At 40.1% G+C, this 14,853-nt stretch overlaps 1 protein-coding gene and 1 long non-coding RNA gene across 2 annotated transcripts in view; one reads left to right on the top strand and one right to left on the bottom strand.

The window, feature by feature from the left end:
- Positions 1–14,559, top strand: part of syt19 (synaptotagmin XIX) — a 32,061-nt gene extending 17,502 nt beyond the window's left edge. The window contains exon 5 of the mRNA XM_073050069.1: positions 9,450–14,559. Within this exon, the coding sequence (XP_072906170.1) occupies positions 9,450–9,757 (308 nt within the window). The 3' untranslated portion in view covers positions 9,758–14,559. The remainder of the gene's footprint in view (positions 1–9,449) is intronic.
- On the bottom strand, positions 7,977–9,019 carry LOC140729628 (uncharacterized). Its single transcript, XR_012099375.1, has 3 exons — positions 8,913–9,019; positions 8,259–8,335; positions 7,977–8,153 (listed from the first exon to the last, which is right to left on the bottom strand). It is a non-coding gene; the product is annotated as an uncharacterized lncRNA (long non-coding RNA).
- Positions 14,560–14,853: the final 294 nt, after the last annotated feature.

Genomic DNA, 14,853 nt, shown 5'->3' with positions numbered 1-14,853 from the left:
TGATGAGCATCTCTGTGGCGGTGTGCCCCTGCTTTTGCTGCCTGTAACCTCGCTGGTAGGAGTTGTGGATTCGGAAGATACTGTCTAAGGAGTCTTGGTGAGTTGCTGCAGGTGTACAAACTGCTGTACTGTGTGTCCAGGCGGAGTGAGTGAACGGTAGTGAACGGGATACCCATCAGCTGGACTGCAGTGTCCTGAATGGTGCTGAGCTTCTCGAACGTTGTGGAAGCTGCACTCATTCCGCCTGCTTGTGACAGCACCGCACGGCTAACTTTTAAAGACTGTCCTATTTGAGGGGAAAGGTGTGGGATGAGCAGAGGGTGCAGAGAAGAGGATTTGACAGCTCCTGTTATCGCCCCTGCCTTCCAGAACCCAAGAGGAAATAAGAAACAACAACACACAGAAAATGCTGGTGGAACACAGCAGACCAGGCAGCATCTATAGGGAGAAGCGCTGTCGACGTTTCGGGCCGAGACCCTTCATCAGGAAATAAGAAAACAGTTTTTTATTTCTGTTTATCTTCTGAAAATGGTTTCTCCCTTGGATTGACTTGGAGAGGAACATATGAAGGCAATGAAGTGGAAGAGTATGGGCATGGACAGTTTAGTGCGGAATGACATGTAAAACAATTTCCTCTGAATCAGTCAATCTGACACATTCCTATTCCATTGAATTGTACAGCACAGAAGGAAATCATTCAGATTGTTGAGCTTGGCCCTTCAAACTGCTGTTTATTTTATTCCCTTTTGAAAGTTACTTTCAAATTTGTTTCCAGATTTTTTGTAGTCAGTGCAGACATGTGTAGTCAGGGTAAAAATAAGTGTCATCTCATCTCCTCTGAGGTCCTTTTGCAAATTACTTTAAATATGTGTTCCCTGGCCCTGGATGCCTTTGCCTGTGGAAACAATTCCTTCTTATTTGCTCATTCGAAAGCCTTAAAGATTTTGAATCCCTCTACTGCAGCTTCACAGAACAATCTCTGTTATTGGAAAAAAATGCTTAATTAATTTTGGCACCCCTACTTTGTTATTAAGACAGAACCTAGGTCACTTGTCATAAAATCATTGAAACCATTTTCCAGCAAATATTGACAGTCCTAGAATGAAGGGTTTTTTCCTATTTGGCTCTTCTATGAATATGAAAGTTTGTTGAAGATATGGAAAATGACATGTATGAAGGGTCTTTAACAGCTTTTACAAATATTATTATTACTGTTCACTATCATTCACTGTTACTTATTTGTCCAGGTTAACAAATGTTAAAGTCTATTTACACAGTTCAAATCTAACTTTTTGAGAAGTGATGACTCTAAAAGTAAGGCTCTAAAAGTAACCCAGGAAATTATAGGCTGGTAAGTTTGACGTCGGTAGTAGGTAAATTATTGGAAGGAGTATTAAGAGATAGGATCTACAAGTATTTGGATAGACAGGGACTTATTAAGGAGAGTCAACACAGCTTTGTGTGTGGTAGGTCATGTTTAACAAATCTATTAGAGTTTTTCGAGGAGGTTACCAGAAAAGTGGATGAAGGGAAGGCAGTGGATGTTGTCTACTTGGACTTCAGTAAGGCCTTTGACAAGGTCCCGCATGGGAGGTCAGTTAGGAAGATTCAGCCGCTAGGTATACATGGTGAGGTAGTAAATTGGATTAGACATTGGCTCAATGGGAGAAGCCAGAGAGTGGTAGTGGAGGATTGCTTCTCTGAGTGGAGGCCTGTGACTAGTGGTGTGCCACAGGAATCAGTGCTGGGTCCATTGTTATTTGTCATCTATATCAATGATCTTGTTGATAATGTGGTAAATTGGATCAGTGAATTTGCTGATGATACAAAGATTGGAGGTGTAGTGGACAGTGAGAAAGGTTTTCAAAGCTTGCAGAGGGATTTGGACCAGCTGAAAAATGGGCTGAAAATGGCAGATGGAGTTTAATACAGACAAATATGAGGTATTGCACTTTGGAAGGAAAAACCAAGGTAGAACATATAAGGTAAATGGTAGGGCACTGAGGAGTGCAGTAGAACAGAGGGATCTGGGAATACTGATACAAAATTCCCTAAAAATGATGTCACAGGTAGATAGGGTAGTAAAAAGAGCTTTTGGTACATTGGCCTTTATAAATCAAAGTATTGAGTATAAGAGTTGGAATGTTATGGTGAAGTTGTACAAGACATTGGTGAGGCCAAATTTGGAGTATTATGTGCAGATTTGGTCACTGAATTACAGGAAGGATATTAACAAGATTGAAAGAGTGCAGAAAAGTTTAACAAGGATGTTGCCAGGACTTGTGAAACTGAGTTACAGAGAAAGGTTGAATAGGTTTGGACTTTATTCCCTGGAGCGTAGAAGAATGAGGGGAGATTTGATAGATGCAAGCAGGCTTTTTCCACTGAGGCTAGGGGAGAAAAAAATCAGAGGAAATGGGTTAAGGGTGAAGGGGGTAAAGTTTAAAGGGAACATTAGGGTGGGGCTTCTTCACACAGAGAGTGGTGGGAGTGTGGAATAAGCTACCAGATGAAGTGGTAAATGTGGGCTCACTTTTAACATTTAAGAAAATTTGGACAGGTATATGGATGAGAGGTGTATGGAGGGATATGGTCCAGGTGCAAGTCAGTGGGACTAGGCAGAAAAATGGTTCAGCACAGCCAAGAAGGGCCAAAAGGCCTGTTTCTGTGCTGTAATGTTCTATGGTTCTATGAAAGATTCAATCATTGCTTTAAAAAAGGGAAATGAATGGTTGAGAGAGAAAAAATAAATTGGATCTTTAATGGACAGAGCCAGGTCCAGGACAGGTCCTCTGAAATAATAACACCCATGAATTTAAAGTTGCTGACCCTGTCCACCTATGATCCTCTGATGAGGACTGGCTGATGGACCCCGATTTCCTCCTCAATAATTAGCTCCTCGGTCTTGCTGACATTGAGAAAGAGGTTGTTGTTATGGCGCCACTCAGCCAGGTTTTCACTCACCCTCCTATATGTTGATTCATCACCACCTTTGAAATGGCCTATGACAACGGTGTCATCAGCAAGTGTGAATGTGGCTTTGGAGCAGCGCTTAGCCACACAGTCATAAGTGAAAAGTGAGTAAGGCAGGAGGCTAAGCACACAGCCTCGTTTTGCAGCTGTGCTGATGGAGATTGTGGAGGAGATGTTGTTGCCAATATAAATTGACTGGATCTGCAAGTGAGTAATCGAGGATCTAGTTGCACAAGGGGCATTGATGCCAAGGTCTTAAAGCTTATTGATTGGTTTTGAGGGTATGACAATATTAAATGCTGAGCTGTAGTCAATAAAGAACATCCTGATGTATGCATCTTTGCTGTCCAGATCATCCAGGGTTAAGTAAGGAGTTAATGAGATGGCATCTGCTATGGACCTATAACTCCAATAGGCTAATTGGAATGGATCCAAGTTGCTTCTCAGGAAGGAATAGATATGTCATCACCAACCTCTCAAATCCCTTCATCAGTGTGGATGCAAGTCCTACTGGGTGATAGTCACTGAGGCAGGTTACCATGTTTTTCTAAGACACTGGTATAATTGGAGCCTGCTTGAAGCAGGTGGGTACCTCAGACTGCCAAAGTGAGAGCTTAAAGATCTCATTGAACACTCCAGCCAGTTGATCAGATTTTTAGTACTTGGCCAGGATCTGGGCCGGATGCCTTTCATGGGTTCACCCTCCTGAAGACTGCTCACGCATCAGCCTCAGAGACTGTAATTACAGGATCATCGGGGGCTGTGGAAGTTTGTGATGGCTCCCTCATGTTTTGATGGTCAAAGTGAGCATAGAAGGCAGTGAGCTCATCTGGAAGCGAAGCCCTGTTGTTGCTTTTGTCATGATTTAACTTTATAGAGGTGATGGTATTCAAGCCCTGCCACAACTGGCCTGTTGATTCAAGTTTAGGCTGGAATTACCACTTCACCTGTGAGATGGCTTTCTGGAGATCATACCTGGACCTCTTGTAACTTCCTTGGTCACCAGACTTGAATGCCTCTCATCCACTCTCAGCAGATTGCAGATCTTATGGTTCATCCAGGGCTTCTGGTTGGGGAAGACTGTGAATGATTTTGTGGGGACACACTTGTCTACAACTGTTTTATTAATAAAGTCCATGACAACCATGGTGTATTCATTCAGATCCACAGATGAGTCCTTGAACATGGCCCAGTCCACCAACTCAAAGCAATGCTGAAGCCCCTCCTCAAACTCCCATGACCACCTCTTCGTTATCCTAATTTCCGGAGCCTTGCTCTTTAGCCTCTGCCTGTATGTAGGTGGGAGAAAGACAGCCAGGTGGTCCAATTTCCCAAAATGCAGTCTGGGCATGGAGAGGTAGGCACTCCTTTTCTTAGTATAACAGTGGTCTAGTGTGTTGGGACCTCTAGTGCTACAGGGTTATATGCTGATGGTAATTGGGCAGCATTTTCTTCAAACAAACCTGTTGGCATGGACTGTTTATTGTTTGGAGACAGCATTATGCAGTATCTCAAGTGCTTGATTATAGTTAACTGTGGTATGTAAACTGCAGTCAGGGTTATGGAGGGAAAACACCCTAGGTAAGTAGAATAGATTACATTTGACCATCAGGTGTTCAAGGTCAGGGGGGCATGAGTTCGACAAAACCGCCACATCAGAGCACACCAAGAGCACCACCCCTCCTGCTTTTGCCTTTTCTGAATCAGCAGTTCAGTCCATTCTATAAATCGAGAAGCCTTCAGGTCTGATGGCTGTTTCTGGTGTGCTTGAAGAAAGCCATGCCTCTCTGACATAGAACACAACAATCTCTCATTTCCTCCAATACAGAAATTTTGCCCTCAAATCCTCAATTTTGTTTTCCAGCAACTGCACATTTGCTAACAAGGTGCAGGATAGAAGGGGCCTCATCCCTCCGCATTTTAGCCTGGCTTGGAATTCCTCCTCCCCCCACTCCTGCCTCACCTCCAGTTAAGGCGATGAACCTTCATCTGCTTGAAGGTGCAGTACCTGTTTCGTCGACCAAGCCCTTCAGATGATTGTGAAACCTATAGTTCATCAAGCCAATTTAAAAGTACATTGCTTAAAGGGTAATTACATTCTACACATTGCAGTGAGAGTAATTCAATAGAGGTATACTTTGTAAGAGGTACTGTACGTGGCCTGCAGAACATTGCTGTGGTTCACTGGTGCCATCTTGCAAGCATAATTCCATGGTGCTTCATGTTTATTGTAAGTGGTTGGTAAATATCAAGTGGAGGCAAAAGTAAGTATAGAGACAGGAATAGGTACAGGAGCAACAAGAAGCAGTCATGTAGCAATATCTGCTGAACATTACTCCTACACAGCCCACCCACCCTCACCAATGAATCATAATTGAGAAGGACCATGTTGCTGTGTGAGCCAATTTGGCATTGTAATGAAAACTTCAGAAACTAGCCAAAACATTGCTGTGTTGAGCAACGTGGGAATAGAAGGCAGAAACAATGTTAAGGAATCGCCACTAACAAGATTAGTTAGTGAGATCACTTTAGCTAAAATATGATAAGTGGTGGTGGCGACAATAGGACAGAAAATTATTGTCCTCAAGGTACGTAGATATCATTATTTGCCTGTTGGTGTGATAAAGCAGCATTAAAACATTGAACAGCTGCTCCAGAAATATCCTCCCCACTGTTCAATGAGATCATGTCTAGTGTGTGACCTAACCACATAAAGTTGCTTTTCCACATACTGTACTGTATGTTGTTTTACTTTTGTTCAGCAAAATGGATTATCTCTCATCTCAGAAGCCTGGGGACATCAAAACATAATTCAACGGTTAATTGTTCACAGAGTATAAATGTATTGTCTGAATGCTTTAAGTAAGCTGTAGGAGAGGAACTCAAGAGGCTTCACAAAGTCAAAGCTGAACAGAGTACGGCTGATCACTCCTATCCTGGATTTACAGGCCTCCACGTCAAGCCAGGCCACAGCTGATGACATCACAATGTTTCACAAGCCAGCAGTCTGAAGTTACAGCCTGCCCTTTGTGACCAATGTTAAACACATTACTCATCTCCTTTTCAAAAGACAGAAAAACATTATGTATACACAAAAGTTTTGGACCATAGTGATCTTAGTTTGTGTCCTTAGATGTTAATTGTTCATCCCTTCAGGATTCATCAGAAATTCAGCTTGCTGTTCCCACCTCCCCTTTAGCTTCTTCATGTCCCACAGCTTTAGTCACTACATATAAGGACAATTTGGGGAATTTGTATTCAGCTCATTGTTTCCCTGTTTTCCACTTTGTAGAGAAATATAACTTCTTTTGCCCAGATTTTGATCTGAATCTTATGGGCACTGTCAAATTCAAAACCATTTTCTAGTGTTCAGTTACAGAAGACAACCAACAACTAACTCCTCTAGTGTAACTGGTTTCTTGATTATATGAGCAACAGGTGGTGTGTCCCTTCCAAGACGAGAACCCATCTGGACGCAAGGGAAAGTGGCAAACTGACAGTGTGATAGCAAAGATATTTAACAGGTGTCTTTGTGATTAGAAGACAAAATTTCCACAGGGCTAGGACTCAAGACTTACTTTTTCTAATGCATATTTAATGATTTGTGTTATCTGCAAATAAAGATATTTTGTCATGTGGGGATATGATAAAGGTATTTGCAGATGATACAAAAACTGGCCATGTGGTTGACAGTAATAAGGAAAGATATGAATGGTCAGTTGAGCATAAAAGCAAGTAGAATTCAATTCAGAGAGATAAGATGTAATATGTACATTTGGAGAGGCAAGAAAACATGATAAATGGGAGGATATTGAGAGATATGGAAGAGAAAATGGGATTTAGAGTGTACAGGTCCTTAAGAGTTGCAAGGCAGGTCAAAACAATGTTCAAAGAGATATAGGATGATTTCCTTTGAATTATAGGTTCATAAATATACAACATGGAAGCACAACCTTTGGCCCCAAAAATGAATGCATTCTTCTAGAATCTTTATTTATCTCATCTGATAATCTTGTCTGATTCCGATTTACTGCTCTTGTCTGCCTTGTCTTTGCTGCTCTTGCTTGTCTTGTTTGTGCTCTCACAATTGTATCTGCTGCTTTTGCCTATCTTGTAAAAGTTTCTCCTTCCATCTTGCCTGCCTTGTGTTTGGTTCGCTTACCCCCTGCTTGCTCTCTTCTGTATCTCATCTGATGCTCTCACCATCTTTAACAGTTTCCACTGGAGTTTCACCTGTCATGACAGTAGAAAGATTACAGCCCTACTGGCTCCATTCCTACCTCCTTGTCCTCAGCTAAGAAATTACAACCTCACAGCGCAGTCATTTCAAATCGCACAATTATATCCAGTGCAGTTGATATCTTGACCCATGATAACAAGAGGTATTTCTGCAGTAAAATGTACCATATAAATTAGCACGTGTATTGGATAATTTTGATTTCCATTTTACATTGAATGGGGCTCATTGTTCTCTTCCTATGCAATAATGTTTAGTTGCTGAGGGACTTGTGCCACTGCTTTCAGTTATTGAATACTGAAAGGTAAAGTCTAGCTTGATAACTAATTATCATGAATCATAATGTCTGTTCTGTAGGTATTCATTATTTAGAGATTGTTTTCAGAGCTAACAAAGATTAAGGTGCATGTTAAAACCTGTTGGCATAGTGCAAAGGTCAGACATTAAAATCTTGATTAAGTAATGAGAGCAGACTTGCATTTATAAAGTGCTACTCACATTCCCTTTAGGATTTACCAAAACATTTTTTTAGCCAGTGAAGTACTGATGTCATGTAACCTCTGAGTAATGGAAGTAGAGCTGAAAATATAGGTTTATTCACCAAGGAAATCCTGCCCGTCCATAAATTATGTAATTAATTGCCATTTCAAAGAGCTGCTAGGTTTATCATAGTAATGTATGTTTGAGAGTGATATCTGAAATGCTTTTCAATGTAATGTAACGTGCTTCTCAAGATTTGGTGACCGATAATTCAAACTGCAAAGGATTTACTTCATTCATTTAATGATTGTTACTTTACTTCTCACTATAAAAATGAGTGAAATTAATTACTGAGTTAGCAAAGCAAGCATGTGACATGGGAGATGGGGGAAGGTTGTTTTCCCACATGGCTAGGTAAGGTCACATTGGTCTTCATTCTTGTGATGCAAGTAGTGTGTTGAACCTGAAAGAGCAAAGAAAACTACTGAAGCAATCAAAAATAATCCAAATAAGTAAAGAACATTTTTCTAAGTGGAATTTGACTAGAATTAACTGCTTATCTACTCACCCATTATACTACGCTGATGAACACCAGGTATGAGAAAGCTTATGATTATTAGAAGTCTCTGTAAGGTTGTATTGGAACTGAAAGGCAACAATACATACAGGTATGAGAGGATACCACTGCTGTGTTGCTGGAGAAAGCTTCTACAGAGAAATCAGAAGTGAATTTCCCAATTAAGGAGAAATGAACATGTTCTCACAAATATTAAAAGAAGCTTTGGCCAAACAAAACATTTACCAAAGGAAAAGTGAACATAAGAATTTTGATAAAAATAATTATTTGAACATTAAAAAATGATTAGTAAATCATAATGGTGGCACTGAACCAAATATGGAAACAGCAGACAGCAAATAAAGAAATGTGTGAAAATTGTAACAAGACAGAGGAAACTACTATTTACTTTTTACAAATGTTTCAATTATTCTCTCCCATTTTGACCAATTATCATTTAATCGCTCCTGCCTTCAACTATTTCACAGAACTTCATAACCTTTCTGCCTACTGTCCTTTCTCTTATTTTCACTTAACTTTTCCCAGATTCAAATGGACTGTCGCCAGCCTAAGGCTGCCTTTTCACCAGCAAAGTTCTGACAACGTTTTCCTTCTTATTTCAGATTTCTAGCATCTACAGTACTTTGCCTCTGATTTTAAACTCACTTCCACGTTGCCTTCTTCCTGTAGTGATCCAGCAACCTTCAAACTCCACCCTTGTTTTTACTCAGTCACTCACTCACTCCCTCCCACATTCTTGGGTTCAATACTCACTTCCACTCACTCTGTTGCTTTAGCCAGCTATTGGAAAGAACAGAGTTCAGTGTGTCAAGGCGAGGCGATCTCCTTTGTGTCCGTGTAAACTTTTGACTGAATGCAATCTTGTCAAAGGCATTGGGTTATTTTGAACTGTATTCATGCAAGTTGTGATTGTCCAATATATGTGCATTTGTTTAAATTTGAAAAATACTGTGAATTAGCCAGACTTAATCTTTAGCTATTTTTAACTAGCTCTGCTTTTAGAATCCAAATCATTCCAACAGAAGCATCTCATTTCCGAAAAATATTCATTACCCTTGTGGGTAGCCAATATTGTGAATTATAAATTGGAATACAAATACCATACCAATAGTGAGGATGCAATCAGTTCCAGTTTTTATTATCTATTACTTTAATTCCCACTTTGACTCTTTTTCCATTTAGATATTTATACAAGAGTAGATTTTTACGTCAATCAACACAAGCTGAAGCACCAGAAAACACCAGCAAAACCAAAGTCTGAAGTAACTGTATTTAATGAGGTGATATTTTTCACTGTATCAGACACTGTTATTAATCAGTCCATGATTATAACTTCTGTGTATGAAATTTCACTTGCCAACGACAGTAGAAAGCAGCTGTTAGGCCGTGCGTACATAGGGAGGAAGAGGTCCAAAGAGAAGGATCACTGGCAGTCCATGTTGCAGTCGTTACGGCAACCGGTGTCAGAGTGGCATCCGCTTTTAATCTAAGCACATCCTCTAACCAGCGTCGATTGCAATGTAGCAGTGGATATCTGAAGCACTGTATTCTCTGGCAACCCTACTGTGTGCAATATATCATTCTGGAAGAACCCTGCTTCAGTTGAAATGTTCTCAAATTCTCATAAAAGCTGAAAGAATTGGAAGATTAATTTTGAATCACAGAACAAAATAGAAGATTGAGATTATAATGGCATTTGCAATAATTAATAATGGCACAAAGACATTCCAGCATTCTCCCCACACAGTAGTGGAGCTGGTTCTTGCAGTTTGCTGGGCCAGCCCAAAGTACATACAAAGCCAAAGCAGAAAAGCCTCCTATCTGTTATGTTACTAATGGAACCTCAACATTTCACAATTCTTAATTGTGGAACTTCAGCATTTCACAATTCTTAATTAGGTTTTAAGAATACAATTAACCATAGAACCATAGAACACTATGGCACAGTACAGGCCCTTCAGCCCTCCATGTTGTGCCGACCCAGATAATCCTTAAAAAAAGTACTAACCCCACACTACCCAAAACCCTCCATTTTTCTTTCATCCATGTGCCTGTCCAAGAGGCTCTTAAATACCCCTAATGTTTTAGCCTCCACCACCATCCCTGGCAAGTCATTCCAGGCATTCACAACCCTCTGTGTAAAATAACTTACCCCGATGTCTCCCCTAAACTTCCCTCCCTTAATTTTGTACATATGCCCTCTGGTGTTTGCTATTGGTGCCCTGGGAAACAGGTACTGACTATCCACCCTATCTATGCCTCTCATAATCTTGTAGACCTCTATCAAGTCCCCTCTCATTCTTCTACACTCCAAAGAGAAAAGACCCAGCTCTGCTAACCTTGCTTCATATGACTTGTTCTCCAAACCAGGCAACATCCTGGTAAATCTCCTCTGCACCCTCTCCATAGCTTCCACATCCTTCCTATAATGAGGTGACCAGAATTGAACACAATACTAAGTATTCTTTTGAGTATTCCTTTGAAAGTTACGAGCCACAGGTTGGCCCCATGATACGTGGGAACATTCATAGTGGATAAGCCTATCAACAAAGTCTCATATTGTCTGCACCTACCATCATCAATGAAGATTTATCCAATGTTCCATGTTTCCCAACTCAAGCCAGTGATTCCTCTCTCCTTACCCCAGTCACACCCCACCTCCTCCCATCTTGGTGGATGGGTTCCTGGCCTATTTTGTGTGGCCCCTCCTAGTATCTCACTGCGTGTGGGGGCACAGTGCAGTACTTCATGGAATGGGAGGGGTATGGCCCTGAGAAATGTTCTTGGGATCTGGCTCAGGGTATCCTGGACAAGTCCCTCATCTGGGACCTCCAGTGGGCACAGGTCACTGGCACCTCATGACCTGTGCCGAGGGAGGGGGTCCCTGTCACAACAACGGACTCTACCATGGGGTCTGGGCACCACACAAATGGGCTGCTGAATGGAGTCAGCCATCACACTTGTGAGTAGGCATGTTCCAGCCAATTAGTGTTTCATTGTGATGGTATTTAACTCCCTTCCTCTCATTTCAGTCTTGTTGAGTCTTGACCAAAAACACAGCAACGTCAACACTCCCTCTGTCCTTGATCTGGGGAAGAAGATGCTGTGAAGGAGCAGTGTTTATTTAGTGTTAAGATACAGACATAATGATGTTAGGATTCTTCCTATAATGAGGTGACCAGAATTGAACACAATACTCTAAGTGCAGTCTCACCAGAGATTTGTGGAGTTGCAACATGGCCTCTCTAATCTTGAACTCAATCCCCCGTTATTGAAGCCTAGCATCCCATAGGCCTTCTGAACTACCCTTTCAACCTGCGCAGCAACCTTGAGGGATGTATGGATTTGAACCCCAAGGTCCCTTTGTTCATCCACACTCTTAAGCAACTGACCATTAATCCTGTACTCAGTCTCCTGGTTTGTCCTTCCAAAATGCATCACCTCACACTTAGCCGGATTGAACTCCATCTGCCATTTTTCTGCCCAACTCTGCAGCCTGACTATATCCTCTTGTAACCTTCGACAACCTGCAGCTCCATCCACAATGACTCCAATCTTTGTGTCATCCGCAAACTTACTCACCCATCCTTCTGCCCCTATATCCAGGTCATTTATAAAAATCACAAATAGCAGGGGTTCCAGGACAGATCCCTGCGGCACTCCACTAGTCACCAACCTCCAGGCAGAATACTTTCCTTCCACAACTACCCTCTGCTTTCTTCCTTTAAGCCAATTTTTTAACCAAACAGCCAAGGTTCCACTTATCCCATGCCTCATGACCTTCTGGATGAGTGTCTCATGAGGGGCCTTGTCAAATGCCTTGCTAAAGTCTATGCAGACCACATCCACTGCCCTAGTCTCATCAATTTCTTTTGTTACCTCTTCAAAAAACTCAATCAGGCTCGTAAGGCATGATCTTCCCTTCACAGAGCCATGTTGACTATCCATGAGTAGACTGTACTTCTCCAAATGCTCGTAGATCCTATCCTTAAGAATCCTTTCCAGCAGTTTGCAGACCACTGACATAAGACTCACCGGTCTATAGTTTCCAAGTTTCTCCCTATTACCTTTTTTAAACAAGGGAACTACATTTGCCATTCTCCAGTCCTCCGGCACTTCCCCTGTAGCCAAAGAGGATTTAAAGATCATAGCTGGTGAAACAAAGATGTCAATTTAAAAGCAAATTTTAATATTTTCTTATCTATGAAATCAAATTACAATATTGATATTTTACTATTGTTAAGGCAAGTAGTTAGTTACTAAAGTTACAGGAATTAAGTACATCTTTTATAAAATGTGGTTTCAATCCCATGGTGAAAGCTGATAAAATACATTTTTTATAAAGGTCAACTTTCCTAAATTAATGCAAAACTCATCAAGAATATTTACTCCAAAGAGGTTCCACCTGAGATGTTTCAGCTGTGCTTTAGTTGCAAGGAGTTAATTCTCCCAACATCCTAACTGGAACTTTCCATTATTGAAGAAGTTCAATGAAATTTGCTGAAGACGCTATGGCTGTTTGTTTTTTGCATTCCTTGATATAGTTTGAATGCTCATTTATTTGTTTGGAGTCATACATCTTTGGAAAAATATCCTCAAAAATAGCTACAGAAATTATTTGGTGTTTGGGGCTTCCATTTATTTGTAAGAAATTAGTACATTAAAATGCAAAGCAACACAAAATGCTGGAGGAACTCAGGCAACACAAATAGTCGATGTTTCGAGCTGAGTAACTTCTTCCGAAACGGGAGGGTTTCAGCCTAAAACGTCAACTGTTTACTCTTTTCTATAGATGCTGCCTGACCTGCTGAGTACCTCTAGCATTTTTTGTGCATTGCTTTGGATTTCCAGCATCTCCAGACTTTCTCACGTTTGTGATATATTAAAATACAGTTTAAAACTGTATTCATTTTTATTCAGAATATTTGATTTCCCAGCTGAATAAGCTAATGGTGCACAATTTACTGGAAGAAAGCATTTTTGTACTGGGGAATGAAGATTGGTTCCCTTTCCTTATTTTCCAGTGCTAATTAATCTTATTCCACCAAATGCTGGAATTGAAAATCGATAAGGGAGCACTGATTTCAATTCCACAGACTCCCTGAAACAATAGATTAACAGTGATTCACTTTAATCAATTAAATTAAAGAGATAGAATGAAAGCAAATAACTGACAAAGCAAAACACTAACAGCGTTAACATGCCTACAGGAAGGAAAATAAAGAAATATTAAATTATAACAGACTTTAAAAAGGAAAATATATTTTAAACTCCTGTGATTAATTGATGGCTATGGCCCGGGTGTTCATGGTACTTCACATTCTTGCCATGATTTAATGAAATCTTTGTGCACATTAAATCTACATGTGCCAGAAAATTCTGTCGCAATGTAATAATGTAGTTTCCAGCAATGTTTTTCCTCAAAGATACAGTATATATAGAAAAAAACAGCAAACATTAAAACCTTAATGCATTGTAAATAATATTAGTGCTTGGAATGGTCTACAAACTCTGCCTGGTCTCACTGATTTCTCACTTAATCCCACTGTTGCCCTGCCATTTTATAATCTTAATCTCCTGCCCCTCTCGTATAAACTTTGAACTGATTTGAAATTTAGAATGACGCCTCTGTTATTACCTATTAAATTCCAAAATAATGCATGAAATAGAGCAATATTGCTGCTCAAATATTCACAGATTGTGTAGAGAGTGATGCCATTTATTTTATCCCAATGGTTCAGTTGCTAAATACAACATAGTCTGTGAAAGTGAGCAAATTATTGCAGGGTTGGATCACTCTGTGAATGATAAAGTCACTACTGTCTGCTCAGCTATGAAGGAAAATAAACTATGAAGGAAAGTAAACTAACAGCAAGGCTACCTGACTGAATGCTATTCAGACGTGCATGCACATGAATATTGGTTTTTGGATTGATTTTTGCTGTAATTCTTACAATGATTGGTTAACACTACCACAGATCATTTTTACACTCTAATATGTATCAGCTGCTCAGATGATGGTCCTGGTGGGCATCCAGTGTCTGGAAGACCACATTCCAACAATGAATTAGTACTTTCAAGAGAGAAGGAACAGAGCTATTTTTAAAATGTGTGAACCCTGAGTGCAGCTGACTTTATTCTCAGTTCTTGTGTAGGTCACTCAAATTCATGTTTAAAACTCAGGAGTTCTGTATTTATGTTCATCTCTGTAACTTGAGAACAATAAGAATTTAATGTATTAGTTCTAAAAATGTACAAAATTACAATAAAAGTAACAATCATGTGAAAGCAATTGAATGTGTTATTTTGCATTATTAGTTATTACAGAAGTTACAGAATAATTGAGTAGAGAAAGTACAAGACTATTCAGTCTATGCCAGACAAAAATTGTACTATTTATGTTACTACCACTTTTCTACCTTTGGTCCATAACACCTAATATTTTCACGGTCAGAAATAAAGATGACTTTAAAAATGCCACATACTTCATTCGCAATGCTTACATTTTTAAAGCATTGTATTTTGTTTAGAGAATTGTATGTATGAAAATTTTGGACCTTGTGTAAGACCCGATTTAAATTGCAGG

This window comes from Hemitrygon akajei, chromosome 6, assembly GCF_048418815.1.
Source record: "Hemitrygon akajei chromosome 6, sHemAka1.3, whole genome shotgun sequence".
Classification (NCBI taxonomy): domain Eukaryota; kingdom Metazoa; phylum Chordata; class Chondrichthyes; order Myliobatiformes; family Dasyatidae; genus Hemitrygon; species Hemitrygon akajei.
This window is presented reverse-complemented; position numbering and strand designations above follow the sequence as displayed.